This window comes from Triturus cristatus, chromosome 5_1 (genome assembly GCF_964204655.1).
Source record: "Triturus cristatus chromosome 5_1, aTriCri1.1, whole genome shotgun sequence".
Lineage (NCBI taxonomy): Eukaryota > Metazoa > Chordata > Amphibia > Caudata > Salamandridae > Triturus > Triturus cristatus.
Genome location: NC_140587.1, coordinates 163,917,417 through 163,935,919, shown reverse-complemented (window position 1 = coordinate 163,935,919; position 18,503 = coordinate 163,917,417). Strand labels below are relative to the sequence as shown.

The 18,503-nt window shown below is 51.3% G+C and overlaps 1 protein-coding gene across 1 annotated transcript in view; it reads left to right on the top strand.

Moving 5' to 3' along the window:
• Window positions 1-18,503, top strand: part of LOC146830521 (cysteine and glycine-rich protein 1) — a 145,144-nt gene that overhangs the window by 86,444 nt on the left and 40,197 nt on the right. Inside the window, exon 3 of the mRNA XM_085604726.1 lies at window positions 10,283-10,451. Within this exon, the coding sequence (XP_085460852.1) occupies window positions 10,283-10,451 (169 nt within the window). The remainder of the gene's footprint in view (window positions 1-10,282; window positions 10,452-18,503) is intronic.

Here is an 18,503-nt window from a genome sequence, read left to right as displayed (position 1 = left end):
CCCGGGACGGAGCCCGGGGCGGGGAGGCCGCCCTCCCCGAGGCCCCCAGGGGCCCCCAGGGGTCAATTAACCCAGACGAGCCTGGGAAGGCTCCCCGGACACAACGGAACCCCCTCCCGGGCCTTTGGCAGTGCCGCAGGACGGGGGACGGGGCCCAGGGCCGGAGACCCCGACCCGGGGCCCGGCCGGGCCCCTGGACCCAGCCGGAGCTCCCAGGCCCGCGGGCGCAGGGGAAGCCTCCCCGGGACCTCCGGACCCCGCCCCGGGCACCCTGCCACGCGGCAGGACCCGGGACGGAGCCCGGGGCGAGGAGGCCGCCCTCCCCGGGGCCCCCAGGGGCCAATGAACCCAGACGAGTCTGGGAAGGCTCCCCGGACACAACGGAACCCCATCCCGGGCCTTTGGCAGTGCCGCAGGCCGGGGGACGGGGCCCGGGGCCGGAGACCCCGACCCGGGGCCCGGCCGGGCCCCTGGACCCAGCCGGAGCTCCCAGGCCCGCAGGCGCAGGGGAAGCCTCCCCGGGCCCTCCGGAGCCCGCCCCGGGCACCCTGCCACGTGGCAGGACCCCAGACGGGCGGGGAGGCCGCCCTCCCCGGGGCCCCCAGGGGCCAATGAACCCAGACATGCCTGGGGAGGCTCCCCGGACACAACGGAACCCAGTCCCAGGCCTTTGGCAGTGCCGCAGGCCGGGGGACGGGGCCGGGGCCCGGCTGGGCCCCTGGAGTCAGCCGGGGCTCCCAGGCCCGCAGGTGCAGGGGAAGCCTCCCCGGACCATCCGGACCCCTTGTCCCGGGCACCCTGCCACGCGGCAGTCCCCGGGACAGGACCGGGGCAGCATCCGGGCCCGTCCAGCTGCCGGCTGAGGACCGAGAGGGGTCCCAGAGTACCCTGTCCCTAGTAATCCGGAGGAAGGCTACATAGCGGTAGGGCTCCGCCTTAACCATGGGCTCGGTGGGCTCTCTGCTTCCCGGGGGCTGGGGGACAGCGGCTGGGACTCGGGCACGGGGAGGACCGACGGAGCTCTCTGGCCCGGGCGCCCCGGGGGTAGGACTGCCCGGGACCAGTGGAGCCCGTCCCTGGGCTCTTTGCCACGCCGCGGGCCGGAGGAGTGAAGCCTGGGAGGATGTTGCCCGGGCGTAGCCCATCTGGTCCCCGGCAAAGAACGGCCAGCCCCGGAGGGGTCTGCCGGCATACCCTGCCCATACTAATCTGGAGGAAGGCTACCCCCCTTTCTTGTAACCCACGCGCTCCGAGTGACGGAGGGGACCCTAGGCCCGGACGCGCCCGGCCTCCTGGAGCCCTGGCTGGGATCCGGGAGGCGAATGGACCCTCATCGGGACTTCCAGGCCGGCCCGGCCATCTGGTCGCCCCATTGAAAGCATTGCGCGCGACCAGATGGCCGAGGGGAGAGGTGCCACCAGATGGATGGGACTGACAGGACTCCCATCTGTCCAACCCCGAGCCTTCGCGCTAGGGTTCCCGCCTGCCCACGCAGGGCTCCGTGGCTGCAGGGTTCCGGGGCTGCAGGGCTCCAGGGCTCCGGGCTGAAGGGCTCCAGGGCTGCAGAGCTTTGGGGCTGCAGGCCTCGGTGGACGCCCGTGGGACCCATGGAGCCCGTCCTGGGCACTTTGCCTCGCCGCAGGCTGGAGGAGGGAGCACCCGACGCCCCGGGGAAGTGTCGTCCGGGCTTGGCCCATCTGGTCCCCGCCTGAGAACCGCAATCCCCAGGAGGGGTGTACCGGCATACCCTGCCCCTACTAATCCGGAGGAAGGCTACCCACCTTTCTTGTAACCCTCGCGCTCCGAGTGACGGAGGGGACCCTAGGCTGGAGCCCTGGCTGGGATCCGCGAGGCGAATGGACCCTCATCGGGACTTCCAGGCTGGCCCGGCCATCTGGTCGCCCCATTGGAAAGCATTGCGCGCGACCAGATGGCCGAGGGGAGAGGTGCAACCAGATGGACGGGACTGACAGGACTCCCATCTGTCCAACCCGGAGCCTTCGCGCTAGGGTTCCCGCCTGCCCACGCAGGGCTCCGTGGCTGCAGGGCTCCGGGGCTGCAGGGCTCCGGGGCTGCAGGGCTCTGGGCATGCAGGGCTCCGGGGCTGCAGGGCACCGGGGCTGCAGGGCTCCGGGCCTGCAGGGCTCCGGGGCTGCAGGGCTCCGGGGCTGCAGGGCTCCGGGCCTGCAGGGCTCCGGGCCTGCAGGGCTCCGGGGCTGCAGGGCTCCGGGCCTGCAGGGCTCCGGGGCTGCAGGGCTCCGGGCCTGCAGGGCTCCGGGCCTGCAGGGCTCCAGGGCTCCAGGGCTCCGGACTGAAGGGCTCCGGGGCTGCAGGGCTTTGGGGCTGCAGGCCTCGGTGGCTGCAGGGCTCCGGGGCTGCAGGGCTCCGGGCCTGCAGGGCTCCGGGGCTGCAGGGCTCCGGGCCTGCAGGGCTCCAGGGCTCCAGGGCTCCGGGCTGAAGGGCTCTAGGGCTGCAGGGCTTTGGGGCTGCAGGCCTCGGTGGACGCCCGGGGGGACCCATGGAGCCCGTCCTGGGCACTTTGCCTCGCCGCGGGCTGGAGGAGGGAGCCCCCGACGCCCCGGGGAAGTGTCGTCCGGGCTTGGCCCATCTGGTCCCCGCCTGAGAACCGCAATCCCCAGGAGGGGTGTACCGGCATACCCTGCCCCTACTAATCCGGAGGAAGGATACCCACCTTTCTTGTAACCCTCGCGCTCCGAGTGACGGAGGGGACCCTAGGCGCGGACGCGCCCGGCCTCCTGGAGCCCTGGCTGGGATCCGCGAGGCGAATGGACCCTCATCGGGACTTCCAGGCTGGCCCGGCCATCTGGTCGCCCCATTGGAAAGCATTGTGCGCGACCAGATGGCCGAGGGGAGAGGTGCAACCAGATGGACAGGACTGACAGGACTCCCATCTGTCCAACCCCGAGCCTTCGCGCTAGGGTTCCCGCCTGCCCACGCAGGGCTCCGTGGCTGCAGGGCTCCGGGGCTGCAGGGCTCCAGGGCTGTAGGGCTCTGGGCATGCAGGGCTCCGGGGCTACAGGGCACCGGGGCTGCAGGGCTGCAGGGCTCCGGGCCTGCAGGGCTCCGGGGCTGCAGGGCTCCGGGCCTGCAGGGCTCCGGGGCTGCAGGGCTCCGGGCCTGCAGGGCTCCAGGGCTGCAGGGCTCCGGGCCTGCAGGGCTCCGGGCCTGCAGGGCTCCAGGGCTCCGGGTTGAAGGGCTCCAGAGCTGCAGGGCTTTGGGGCTGCAGGCCTCGGTGGCTGCAGGGCTCCGGGGCTGCAGGGCTCCGGGCCTGCAGGGCTCCGGGGCTGCAGGGCTCCGGGGCTGCAGGGCTCCGGGCCTGCAGGGCTCCAGGGCTCCAGGGCTCCGGGCTGAAGGGCTCCAGCGCTGCAGGGCTTTGGGGCTGCAGGCCTCGGTGGATGCCCGGGGGGACCCATGGAGCCCGTCCTGGGCACTTTGCCTCGCCGCGGGCTGGAGGAGGGAGCACCCGACGCCCCGGAGAAGTGTCGTCCGGGCTTGGCCCATCTGGTCCCCGCCTGAGAACCGCAATCCCCAGGAGGGGTGTCCCGGCATACCCTGCCCCTACTAATCCGGAAGAAGGCTACCCACCTTTCTTGTAACCCTCGCGCTCCGAGTGACGGAGGGGACCCTAGGCTCGGACGCGCCCGGCCTCCTGGAGCCCTGGCTGGGATCCGCGAGGCGAATGGACCCTCATCGGGACTTCCAGGCTGGCCTGGCCATCTGGTCGCCCCATTGGAAAGCATTGCGCGCGACCAGATGGCCGAGGGGAGAGGTGCAACCAGATGGACGGGACTGACAGGACTCCCATCTGTCCAACCCCGAGCCTTCGCGCTAGGGTTCCCGCCTGCCCACGCAGGGCTCCGTGGCTGCAGGGCTCCGGGGCTGCAGGGCTCCAGGGCTGCAGGGCTCTGGGCCTGCAGGGCTCCGGGGCTGCAGGGCACCGGGGCTGCAGGGCTCTGGGCCTGCAGGGCACCGGGGCTGCAGGGCTCTGGGCCTGCAGGGCTCCGGGGCTGCAGGGCTCCGGGCCTGCAGGGCTCCGGGGCTGCAGGGCACCAGGGCTGCAGGCCTCGGTGGCTGCAGGGCTCCGGGGCTGCAGGGCTCCGGGCCTGCAGGGCTCCGGGGCTGCAGGGCTCCGGGTCTGCAGGGCTCCGGGCCTGCAGGGCTCCAGGGCTCTGGGCTGAAGGGCTCCAGGGCTGCAGGGCTTTGGGGCTGCAGGCCTCGGTGGACGCCCGGGGGGACCCATGGAGCCCGTCCTGGGCACTTTGCCTCGCCGCGGGCTGGAGGAGGGAGCACCCGACGCCCTGGGGAAGTGTCGTCTGGGCTTGGCCCATCTGGTCCCCGTCTGAGAACCGCAATCCCCAGGAGGGGTGTCCCGGCATACCCTGCCCCTACTAATCCGGAGGAAGGCTACCCACCTTTCTTGTAACCCTCACGCTCCGAGTGACGGAGGGGACCCTAGGCTCGGACGCGCCCGGCCTCCTGGAGCCCTGGCTGGGATCCGCGAGGCGAATGGACCCTCATGGGGACTTCCAGGCCGGCCCGGCCATCTGGTCGCCCCATTGGAAAGCATTGCGCGCGCGACCAGATGGCCGAGGGAAAGGTGCGACCAGATGGCCGGGACCGAAAGGACTCCCAGCTGCCCACACCGAGCCATAGCGGTAGGGCTCCTGCCTGCCCTTGCAGGGCTCCGGGGCTCTGCACCAGGGTCCCTTGTCCCGGGCAGATGGACACTTGGCAGGCCGCAGGACGTGGGATCCCAGGCCCTGACCAAACATCAGGAGGCCCGGGGCCGGTCCCTGCTTCTCAACGCAGCCAGGCCGGGGAGATAGGGGAGCCTGCCCAAGCACGAGGGACCCCAGTCCCGGGCACACGGTCCCTCAGGTTGTGCGCTCGTTTTCAACAATTTTTTTTCAAAATTCCGCGAAGAGGCATTCCGCAAATTCCGCCCAGCCCTAATGGAGACCCATGAGAATAGAGTCATTGTGCGCCTGGGCATTATAAAACATTGAAGAAACCCTAGCTACACACCTTCCCCTTTCAACAAACGAACAAAGAAGTTAAAAAATATTTTTAAAGACTAAAGGGTAATAGAAGAAAAGACGAAGAAAAAACTGTGAACAACTGCTAAATTGATGTTAGGCCCCAACCCGAAATCATGGTGGAAATTAATATTTAAAACAAGCATTTGCAATGCAATAGGTCTTGCATTTACACGAGTTTGAACAATGCCTTTTATTTATGCTTTAGTTTTTAAAACATAAATATAAGGCGTTGTCATTTACAATGCCAATGGCGCAAACTCACGTAAATGCGAGACCTATTGCATTGCAAATGCTTGTTTTATTTTTGGCAGATTTTATATAGCGCCAACTCAACCCGAAGGTATTGCAGCGCTTTACATGAGCACCAGTTACTTTACACAAGGACACATTCATTTTTGGCATGCACAGGGAGATTAAGTGATTGCAGAGAATCACAGGATGTTGAGCTGACGCCCTCTAAAGTCAGCAGCTCTAGCCGTGAGGCTACATCCTCCCCGTTCTTCTCACCCTCCTCTTGAATGCAGGCGCACACTGCACGGGGATCTCTAGCCCGCCTTACGATATTTCACAGGAAATCTAGACACACTGCTCCTCTGACCGGAGCCTGAGCTTTCCCCAGCGGAGCAGCCTCGCACCTCCTGCGCTGTGCATGCATCCGAAATGTCTTAGGGGCTAAACATGCATGTGAGTGGGTCACTGCCCTCCCTGCAGAAATCATAGGGGAGCCATCCAAACACAGTCAGAACTCTCATGGAAGCAGCTCCTGGTTGCAAAAGTTGGTCTCTTAAGTGGGGGTGAGGAGGGGGGCGTTGATTCAAACATTTCAGGTGACTATAAATGAGTGCAGCTCGGGTTTTGCAGGGTTAGTGAGTCACAAATGAGTGGAAATGAATGCCATGCATCAACGTTACTGCCCTCTCTGGTGAAGGTGCTAATCGTCCCTTCATTATGCCTTTGGGCATTAACAGTGGCTAGTTGATCTTTCTCTTTAGTGTGCTTGGGAGGCATCTACACTTGTTAAGTTACCACCTACCCACTCCCCGTGTTAGTTTGCCTTCAATAGGAGTTCATAATTGCATGGTCATTAACAGTAGCTGTCAGTTATTAACAGACCGGCCCCATATCATATCTTCGTCACTCGTTGAAGACACCCTTCCTTGAGCAAGCCTGGCCCTTGCCCCTACTCTGCACTTCCAGTGAACTTAGAAGACAGGCAAATAACAGGGGATCACGACACTCCGAGCCATCTGATGGGCTCAGCCAGTCTAGGCGCTTGAAGGAGGGTGGGAATGACCAACAGAGAAACGCAAATCTCTTTTAGTTCTAACAAACATGACTGATTATCTAACCACAGGCAGTCTCTCAGCCGGAAGCACTCACGGTATGAATGCACCACCGTGACAAGGACTGCTGAGATTACACTGAGAGAGAGAGATGGAATGGAAAAGGGAGAGAGCGTGAAAGGAGGAAAAAGAAAGACACAGAGATGAAGACGGAGGAGAGAGCTGGAGAAAGAGAAATAAATAAAGGTAGAGCGAAAGAAAGCGAGAGAGAAAAGCAAATGAAGCGAGAGATGGAGAGAGCCAGAGAGAGATGACAACAGGAGAAGAAGACGGGAGAGAGTGCGGTAGACAGAGTGAGGTGAATACGGAAAGAAGGAAGACAGAAGAGTCGGGGTGAGAAACATAATGGCAGTAAGGCAGGAGCGAGAGGCGTGTGGGGAGAGACAGCGAGCGAAGGGTGGAGACGGAGCGTTCAGAGTCGAAACGGAGTCAGCGAAGATGGAGGAAGAGAGACTGGAATTGAAAGACAGTCCGATGGATGAAGATTGAGAGAAGGACATTGAGGAGTGGAGGAGAAGAGGGTGGACAGAAAGAATGAGAGCTTCGGAGGGCAGATTTGGAGAGAGGGATCGAGGGGTGATGGAGTCAGAAATGAAGGGGGGAAGTGAAACTATGGAAAGAGAAAGAAAGATTTGCTTGAGAGGAGAGAGAACGTGGAGACAGGGATTGGGGGATGGGACTGGCGCGTTAATGGAGAGGGGCGGGAAAAATAGAGAGATAAAAAGGGATAGTGGAGTGAGTGAATTAGAGCAAATTACTTTTGCTGCTCGTGTAAGCAGCAAGTCTTCGATCTGTTATCTTTATGGGGCCATGTGTTTCTAATTAGCGTGGGGGCACGCACTGCTCCTGACCTCTCAAAGGAAAAAAATCTTGATTAAACCAAGATTTCTTTCCTTTGAGTGGTCGGGGGCAGTGTGCGCCTCCACGCTAATTAGAAACACATGGCCCCATAAAGATAAGAAAGTGCTTTGCGACAGACGCAAAGCAAACGAGCCAATCTGGATGGGCCGGACCAAAAAGCGAAAGGGCGGCAACCAAAATACCCCATTTCCAATGGCAGGCCACCGTTTAGCATACACGGTGAAGCAAGCCAATGGAAATGAGGGGCGGGGCTTCGAGTCCCTTTGTGAAAACCCCTCATCCACAAAATCTCTCGCCGAGCGAGCAGCGCTTTGCGGTGCAATGCTAGGCGAGACCTTAAATACACATGCATACATGTGAAATTTGTAAAAGTATCAAAATGTTTCTGAATTTTGTGGGTGGTCCTGAAGGCTAGTTTTTTAGTTATCTGAGTTTGTCCGCCCCAAATCTTCCATCACTCTCAAAGCAACATCATCTGCTCACATAAAATTTAACGTATCTGTCTCCTCCTTTTTGTTAACCCTACTTTGCTTCTTTTTGTACAAAACTGCTTTTGAAGCAGTTCATCTTTTACCATTTACTAGCTTCAGCCATGAACCATCATTTTTTCGGGCTTCTGCGAGTCGACTATATTTATTCCATACCAGATGTTAAGCACACTGTAATTTTATCTTCACCCAACCATCTGCCTTAACTTGTGAATGCTTCACTCTTTTTTTTCTTCCTTACTAAGTTTTTTAAAACGTTTTTATCCCCCCTGCAAACCTTCAATTCCTGTTTGGTCTCTAGTTTTGCAATACACACAGCTTCCAAATTTGTCCACCATGACAATAAATTGTGATGTGACTTACGATCTCTCATTAGCCCAAATGGTGCAGTACTGGTAGTGTCACTTATGGTTCTATTTATAGTTTTCTCAGTATCAATACAGAGATTGACAGACAACTGTATGGTGTTCTATTAATCTCTCCATCGCCATTACCATACTTCTAATGTCTGACATAGATGTAAAATCAATCCACCTGCTCCTGAGATCAGCAAGTATTCTGGCATATTCAAATTAAGCCACACATGGGACCACTAAAGTCTAACCTTAACTGCTCATGCATTCGTTGAGAGGTTACTGTAGTCCTGGGAACTAGCCATGTGAAGACCCTCTTCTAACTTTGTTTACTTTGGATTATTTTTCAGTGCATGTGCCATGTCACAGTCCATTCCTTCAGTATTCTTATTTAAGCTGTCTCTTAGTTAACAGTTTTACAAGATGTCTTTGGTGGTCCATTGTCAGCAGTTTGCTTTGGGAAGGTGTTGGTACTATTAACTTTTTTCTCCTTTAAATAAGATATCCATCTGTTCCGATTATTCCTGTTTTATTTTCCAAGAGGGTCTTAGTGGGCTTTCAGTGATCTGATCTTCCCAGTTTCCATTTATTCTGAGTTTTAGACATGACCAGACTCATAATATTGTCCACTTGAAGTTTGTTCTTCCATTATTCAAGCAACATACTGGATAAGCCTCCTTTTAGGTTTCTATGTTTGCCCCAATAGCTTGGAATTCAGGGCTGATATCTCCATCATTGTGTGAAGTGTACAGCACTCTGGCAGTCATGATAAGGAAATCGCTAATGTATTTTTCTATTGCATGACCAATTTGCGCTTTTGAACATGAGAAGCTAGACATTGTAGGCTACGTTATCTAAAGCTCTCAGTTTCAGCCCTATAAGTAGGCACTTACCATCTGCCACCTCCCCCACAGAAGAGTGCTAAAATAAGATGTGGCCCACACACACACACACACACACAAGAGTTTCTCACTTGATTGCAAAGTATTACATTTCTATCTCTATAGGGGCATGGGACACACGTACTATGAACTCTTTCCCTGTCTTTTCCTTCTGAGCCGATCCTGTGCCAATCCTGTGCCAATCCTGTAGGCACTCACAGCAGCCACTGTCAAAAGTGTTTACTCACACAGATTTGTTTAAACCCTGGGAATTTGCTGTTTTTCTGTTTTACTATATTAAATGTTAGGATCTGTTCATCCCCTACTCGAAGTTGTTGCCCAACCCAACAGTTTACTTAGTGGCTGATTGTGCTAGAATGTGACACAGACTTTGAGAAATACTGAATTGGTCCAATAAATGACCTGTGCTGATCTTTAATAAGTTGCTGCTGGATCTAATAGTTTGTGATAAATCCTATGTGGTTTCACAGCTCGGATCGGAACTCAGTGTCGTAGAAACATGCACTTGTATGAATCACACGTTTGCCTCTCTTTATGGTGGGATAGAGGGATGGCACAGTATGGGAGAATTTAAGAAATCGCCATCGCCCATCTTGAGATGACCCTCGAATAAAAGAACGAATTGCATCCCTTTACTTAGGCGTGGTTTATAGCCCAAAGTGTCTGCTGTGGAACCTGAGACTTGGGTTCTGATCTCGTACTCTGCACTCGACCCCATTGTGTGGTATCGGGCAAAGCCCTCTGTCTCCCTGCCCCTTACTCGGTGAATATGGAATGCTTCTATACATGCTTTGTATTGCGCTATTCGGACAGGTATTGACAAAACCAAAAGCTGATTAGTTGTGACTTCATAATTGGTTAACAGCTTTTTGTCTTCAGAAATGTATCAGGCCACTAATAAAACACTTTGCCTCTACTGGTAATTATATGCCACTGTAAGCAAAACAAGGACTCATTTTCTATTTTTGTATTTCTGTGTGGGTACACCACACCTTGGAATTGAGCAACCGTAGAGAAACTGGAGGGCACTTTGGAACTTGAGCTCTCTTTTCTTTGTTGGTCTAACAGACTGCGATTGCAGCCAGTCCAACCTCACCTGCTTGTCCTTATTGCTTCACCGGATCATTTTGACTTATTTTCCTGAATACAGGGATTGATGCAGATGCTGTACCCTGTCACAGGCAGTGGTCGGACTAACTGTGATGTCATACAGTTCTCACCAATGTGCTTATGTGTGTCTCTGGGACTCTATAATCTCTGTCTCTTTTCCCCCAGTGGTATGTAAAAAGAATCTCGACAGTACTACAGTGGCTGTGCATGGGGAGGAGATCTACTGTAAATCCTGCTACCAGAAAAAGTATGGACCAAAAGGGTACGGCTACGGGGGAGGAGCAGGAACGCTGAGCATGGACACAGGAGAATCTCTTGGGATCCGGCCGGAAGAGTATGTCCGATTTATATTATTTGTAGTACTGTTAACATTTTATTAGTGTACATGTTTGCTGTGGGAGAACATGGAAGCCTTTCTATGGGAAGAAATATATATAAATTTCAAATATAGCAACACGTAATCTAGATTTATATTCTCATTATTTTATTATTTGCACCTTTATAAAAATTTAAGCAGTATTGTATCCATTTAAAAACACTTTTCATTACATATCATTGTACGCATTTTCATAAAAACAAACATTTTAAAATGGTATCTTTTACAGTAATTCTTTTAACAATTGTTGGCATTAATCAAATAAATTTTATATACTACTCAGTACATATCATAATATTAAAAATATGATTTTTATTAAAACAGATTAACTGTGTCCTCTTGTCGACGCGTTTCGGTTTATCTTGTAGTTAAAAACACCTTCTTCCGGACCCACAACATAAAAACACAAAGTGCTCTTTATATCAAACCAATAAATCTAAAAATAAAAGTTACATACAATTAGATGCCGAACATGTGCTCAGAATTACATTTTCTTTGGTTCAATGTAATTCTTCATCGTAATACTATAGCGTACAGTTACACAAAAGCCTCCATGCTCAACGCTAAAGTGCAATTATGTCAATACATGTCTAAAACATGATTCTACAATATACATTACATTGCACATATTGCTCGACCCTCTTTGACAAATACATTAATTCTGTCAACAAGGGTATTATATTCTGAAGCAGTTTCTAACTCATATTGTGACCCCAATAGCTTACCCTCATTGGGGATTCAGTGAGGAGTACGTTGCAGCACTGTAGCACTATTTTTATAAATCCCGCTGTGTATATCTTCGTCTGACCATAGAATCTAGGGAAATTTATGGTTTTAATAAATCAAGCTCCAGTACAAAAAGTGTACATTAAACTCATAAATTATTTTACTATACTTACATAAACTGTATGGCTTCATATTCTAATACTTTAAAAACAATAATGGGGGTATAGATTTCCTTCACCATATTTAATCAAAGGATATATATAATTTCAATGAATATAATCAATTTGCATCTAGACCTATTTCTTAGTGCAAGATTTACATTAAGTCACTCACCCGCTAGAGGCCAATATTTTCACTAAGTGTTCTAAATCGTAGCCATTTTGTAGTTAAAAGCCGGTATTGAAGACCTGATTAGACCATGCTTTATAGATGTTTTAAAAAGATTTAAACGCACTCGACATTCAATTTATCGTGTGTGCCAGTCAAAAGTTTACATACTGGCATTGACAGATAGTCTGAAGTAACTTATTTCTCACATAATTTACATTTTCAAAATGCACTAAGCCATTGTAATGCGGTTTATTTTTCAATTGCCCCTTATTTGTTTAATGTGGTAACAGACATTATTTTCCTTTGTTTCGAAAATCCCACTGAATCAGTAATTGTCACAGCGTTATCTCTTGTTACGAGTCAATTTCATCATATTAATGCCCACAAAACAAAGTTGTATTGCGGATTGACTTACAAGAAGTAATAGCCATCAGCCTTTTATTTTAACCAAAATAACAAGAGGTATATATATAGAGAACGACCCAAAGGTCTATGCGCATATTATTTACCGCCTATAAAGCATAACTTCAGCAATCGAGCCCCCGTTGTTGCATCTAAGTTAACTACTGGGGAGCTGTTAAGTCTCCTTACCGTATTCGACGCGCTGTGTCTCTTCTACTGGGATTCTGATTTATTAAGCAAAGACGGCACCGCCGTGTTGCTCGCGTTTAAATGCTCTGTTCGTGCGTTATCCTGCGTGTTGACGGTATGTGCAGCCATTTTGGTAGTTTAAATTAATGTATAGTCGAATGATCACTGAATAAAATTTATTGAACCAAAATTGTCGCGCACACCAACGTCCTATATTAACTATTGTGTTTACATAAATAATTATGTGATCCTAATATTGGACATAATATAATTGTATTTCATTCCTAAATAAACTGGGCAAATTTATCAGCGATTTGGCTTTTAACATATATTCTAATTGTGCCTCTCTAATATTATAGCAACATCTACGATTGTATTTCAGTCCTAAAAAAACTGGCCAAATTGTTATATATGCTTTTATCACCTCCATTTTTTTAAACCCAGACCTAATAACTGTGATTTCAACTCTGTCAAAGTAATAATGTAACTTCAGTGTCTCAGGCACTTTCAGACTGAGGGCCTGATTACGATGTCGGGCGGTCTCACGTCTGCCCGACACAATTGCGGTCTCGGGACCGACCGACCTCTGGTCGGCATTCCCGACACCGCTATTACAATGTGACCACACATGGTGCAGTCACATACTCCCATTTCTCTATGGCCGCAGCACTAGCTCCCATAGAGAAATAGGAGTTTCTGTTAATCCCTGCACCGCGTGGCAGGCACCTCAAGGTGCATACCATGTGGAGCAGGGATTAACAGGAGGGCACCATAGGTGCCCCCTCGGTCCCCAACTGACAGTGTGGAGGAATGGGAGCCCTGCTAGGGCCCCCCAAAGTTGCTTTCTGACGTGCTTTCCATATTGGAACTCCTGACCTGGAAAGGCTGTCGGAAACCAACATCGTAATCCCTACGGCAGAAATGTAATCCTTGGGGATTACGGTGAGGCCTCTGACTGAGCCCGTCGGTATCCAGCCGGAATGACCGACCGGTTTCACTTTCAACCACCCGCATATGTTCTTTTGTGAAAACACAGTCTGCTTCCTCCCCTAAAGTGGAGTGGGAGGCATATCAGGTTGTGACGAGAGGGCTATGCATTAAAACAGTATGGGTTTGGAAGACCTTATTGACAGACTTAAAGGCAAAAATACCTCTCTCTGCGCTGGGGGCGTGATACTGACCTCGCTGAATTAGGCACACAACTTGCGCACAGCTAGGGCAACATATTTTGATTCCATGGAGTACTTAGACTTCATGTCCATTCAACCTTCTAAACATAAAGCTATAAACCCAGCCATGTGCTATCTCCTCTCCTGATAGTGTACACCCACCCCCCCTCCATCAGTCCTACTACCGACAGGGGCAGTTGCCAACACACGATTGCCCATTAATGATGCTTTCCATTGCTCTTATTGAGAGCGATAGAGAAGCCCATGTCCATCCCCAGAATCAGCCAGAACTAACTTTGTTGGCCCGATACAGACACGCTGGACCTCCCCAGAGGTACGGCTCTCTTCGGATGCCCCCGTATCCCAACAGGAGATTGCTACCACTTGAGAGATTTTCACCAACAAAACTGACAGTTTCCTGGTGGAATTGTGTACTCTATTGGCCCAAACACTGCCACCCAAGCTAGCTCAACAAAGCCCTTATTTCCACGTTGTTTAAACCCCACAAAGATCCTTCTGATGTACATCCGATTGTCTGATTTCTATACTGAACACAGATTTTAAAATCCTAAGCAAGCTTCTAGCGTGTAGGCTGTGACGTGAGCTACCGGAATCTATCCGCAAGGACCAAGCAGTATTTATTCCAGGTTATAACCTCCAACAATCTTCGGCGACTCTGGCATTTTAAGAAAGAATCGACTGATCTATAGCCACAGGCAGCATGTATCGCACTGGAGCTAAAAAAAGCATTCAGTTCTTCACATTAGGAATATATACATCAAATCCTACAATTGTGCGGGATAGGTCCCCACTGGAGGAAATGATGTGACTTCTTTAGTCGACTCCAACAGCTACACCTGTCAAAAGAGCGCTAGTAGGTGACGTGTGAGTGAGGGTGCTGCACAGGCGGGAGCTCACCCCGCCCAAAAAAAAGCATTCCTAGGACGTGTTTTAGTATCACACAATATTGTCCTTATTAGTTGTAAACTTAATCCCTTTTCAGTAAGCGGCGAAAGGTCATTTTGTTGTCTCATGCGTAAAATATGTTGAAGCGATTTTTCGATCTTGACGTTTTTCATGTCCTGCTTTTGATTGGGCCGGGCGGGGTTCCTCTCTTCCAGGAGATGAACTGTTCCAATAACTGTAAATCAACAAAGGTCCGGCTGTTGAGAAGGTCATGGGCGGGGCCTGGGAGACACTGAGGCCAGTCACAGAACATATGCACCAATATATGCAGTGAATTTTCATCCTCAGTTGTGAAGTGAAAAACAGAAATGAGAAGCAGAACTCATAAAAAAAAAGGAAGCCCCTCGCATTGACCGTACCAACCTCAATCAGCAGAAGGAGTCATTGGACAAACCAATCACATGGAATGGCAATCAGGGCACGTGCACACCTGCTCCTTTAGATCCTGGCCTCTAGGATTCACTGGATCCTGGCATGTTCAATTGAGTGGAACGTGACTGACCTCAATAAAAACCTCCTCTCCCGTTATCGACAAAAGAGATTGTCAATAAAGCACACCCTGTGTCCTCTTTCACAACAGAGGGAAACTAGTGTCTGCCGAATCCACCGCCCTTCGTGATGAAAGGATCTACCCCCCACGCCCCACTTCTTGTTATTTTTAAGAGCTATACCCTACTTCAAATCCTTGCCCCCGTTTTGCTTGTGTGTCACCAATTTCTTTTAGGTAAATATCGTTTATTTTATTCTATATTGTACGTTAAATGCAGCCCCTCAAAACAGGCCCCCCAAATGTAAACATCCACCCAAATATCTCAGTTACATCTAATTATTTGGCCTCGCAATTCCATAAAAGTCACCAGTTGTAATTGTCACCCACGTGGTGGGCCCTTCCTTCTCATGTCACGTTACCTAATGAGTGAGCATTTTCCTCCAATTTGTGGAAAACCTCCAGGAGGAGTCAGAATGATTTTCAAGATGTAGCTCATCTTTTTATTCAAATTTTACATCCGCTTTCTTTTTTTAACGTTTCCTCTCAATCCTGTGACGTTAAAGATTTTTGTCTAATGAAAATGTCATTAAACATGAGAGAGAATTGTACCCCACGCCCTGACTGAGTCCACTAGCATTACACATCAATCAGCTGCTAGACAAACACTCCATGAGGCTGTTTCATAATTGATAATGAAGGGTTAATGTCCTCCGAATTTCTCATTATCTCTCTGAATGTTAGCACACCAATCCTGCCCCAGTCCTTGATATCAGGTTGAAAGCGCTTTGCTCAGAGATAAACCATTCTCACCTTCAGACTTGTATGGAAGAAAAAATCCCCAGTGTGCTGCCCTTCTCAGTCCATGTATCAAGTGGTTAACTTCAGAATCCAAGCAGAAGTTCAGAATATTGTCATGTGTTTGCCAGAGACTCGTGTCTAAAAGATGTTGATATGGTCCACTAATTAAAATGAAAATTATTTAGATTAGCTCATACAAATGTGAATTGATGAATGTAAAATTCAAAGCTGATATGACATGCATTTAGAATGTGAAAACCATGGCAGTTATAGCTATGTGTTAAGGCTTTAGAAATTCTAAGAAGCAAGCTTCCTTTAACTAGAAGTTAACCTAATATTGCTGAACTGTGCAGAAATATAATTTAGAAATCTGACCTTATCGTGACATGCTTAGAATTGTTTGTCATAATTTCAGAACATTCAGGTTTTAATCAATGAATTATTTTACCAAGCAACATATTATTTGTAATTCTTAACCTCCAATTCTCACCCCATTTCACATAATGCATGAATAGAATAGTTGCACATTTAAAACAATATTTTTTGTTCATATTAATTAATTGCATTACTAACAGTATTTTGCAAGTTAAGGTTTCTCTTCTTTAGCATAGTTCATTGTGTACATTGAAGCATTTAATATTTAGAAAGCCAACCTGCATTCAATGCCCATGGCAACGGAGGCCTCTTTTTTCAGAACTTAACTACGTAAGAATGTCTGTAGCTAACTTTTGATAAAGCTTTGCAATCCACATGTATGTTCATGGGAAAGGAAGTGTTGAACCTGCTCACAAAGGAGAGCTGCCCTAGGATTGGCCCAGAGAGGAAGAAGCCTGCTACATTGTCTGCAGCATGTAGTCGTGTCTTTTATATTCGTGCGTGATCCTAGTTAGTTTAAATGCTCTTTTCCCCCGATGCTTTCAACCGTCCTTCTTGTCTTGGACCGACGGTTGTAGCTCCTGCTGCTTCTGTTCATCCTTACTTAATTTTGATGCTTTCTTTTTTTAGATCGCTACTGCAACTGTATGATCACTTACTGTATTATGTTTCATATAGGTACCCTAATATAGGCCCGGTGTTAGAAATAGGATCTCTGGTTGGCTAGGGCTTGCGCCAAAGCCAGGCAGAAACCACCACTCTAGTCAGGGCTGGGGAGTTACACGCCAAAGATAACCCCTGCTCACCCCCTTGGTAGCTTGGCACGAGCAGTCAGGCTTATCCCGGAGGCAATGTGTAAAGTGTTTGCGCGCGCACCCAGCAACAACACCCAAGGCCCACCACAAAAGAAACTCCACACAAGGTTATATATAAAAATAGCATTTGTATTATACCAAACACATTAGATAATAAATACACACTTTACAATGTGCCACTGGCACGGGCAGAATTTACAGGGGAATTATCTACATGGGACAGGGCCTCATGGACCACTGTCAGGCATAAGCACTTTTGGAACTAGCACGTTGTAGAATTAGCACTTTGTAGGAATAACACTTTAGGACATAGCACATACAATCACTGCAGCACCAATTAAAAAAAAAAAAGGTAGCGCACAACCAGTAACCACTGGTAACAGGTAAGTACCACCTATGCAACCCTAACCACCTTAGGAAAATATTACGCAGGGAATCATGAACACATAACCCTCTCCTACGCATAGGCACAGTTAGAAATACACATGGCATCAAGGAAAGGCACATTGCGCAAAAGTACACAGGTAACCATAACCATGTACCCTAGGTGAGGGCACAACACAAGGAAACTGTCCCTAGGCCAACTTGGCCTCTCAGGGGAACAAACACCCTTTGTCCATGGAGTCAGGGCTGGGCTGCGCAGGCTGCGCAAGCCAAAGCGCAAAGGGCCACAACCTAAACGTTGCAGCTGCCCACTAAGTGCTGGGCAGCTGTGGAAAATGAGTTTGGGCACCGCTGTGCCTTTGGAGCCCTCTCTGGGCTCTGGAACGCCCCAAAACAACGTGGGAGCCTCGTGGGCTCTAGGTCGGCAGAAGACACGAAAAGAAATGTGCCCCAGTCACGTGGAGCCTCGTGGGCCTTTTAACAAATAGGCCCTGGGACAACGTTGGAGCGGCCCGCTGCCTTCCGGGGCCGCTCCTATTACAACAAGGAAAATGCCCCCATAGCTGGAGCGCACTAGCGCTCTAAAACAAACACTGCCCCAACTGTTGGAGCCTTCTAGGCTCTTAAGCCAACAATGCGGTCCCGTTGAGGCGCACTAGCGCTCTGACACAACCAAGGCTGGCCCTGTTGTTGGAGCCTTCTCGGGGCTCTAGGAACCAACAATGCGGTCCCGTTCACCCTGCAGGCAAGAGCCCCCACTCACCGGACTGACGCGGGGCCTCCTCGCTGCGTGGGACGCCTCCTCCGGTGGGTGCGCGGGGCTCTCTTCTCCGCCTGGCTTCACCCGGTCCCTCGTCTCGGGGCCAGGCTCCCGTCCGCTTCCTGTGCTGGGCCACGCCCCGTCCCTTCCGAGGCTGCCTGACTTCCGGTTACGGACCGGTCCGCAGCGGTGATTCTTCTTCAGCAGCAAGCGGGGTGGGCACCCGCTTTTGTTTTCAAGGCACAATAAAAGTGAAATAAGCGGAGTGGGCACCCGCCAATGAGCGCCACAATGCGGGGTGGGCACCTGCTGGTAAACACGGCAAAAGCGGGGGAATCCCTACGTCGGGGTTCCCTCGTGAATTATCGTAGCGCAGCGCTGCTGGCCACAACTAAGGCGCTCTTCAGCAAATAGGTATAGCGCTTCCCAGGTGCTTGAAGGCAGGTAAAGGTGAAGCGCTTCCCGTGCGCTTGAATGCAGGTAAAGGAAAAGTCTTCAGATGCAGGGGGGCAAAGACTGGGCCCAGGGGCCAGCTCACAGGGCCCTCCGGCAGGGAGGCAGTCCCTAGTGGCGGTCTCTCCTGGCGCCCAGCAGCAGCAGGCCCCC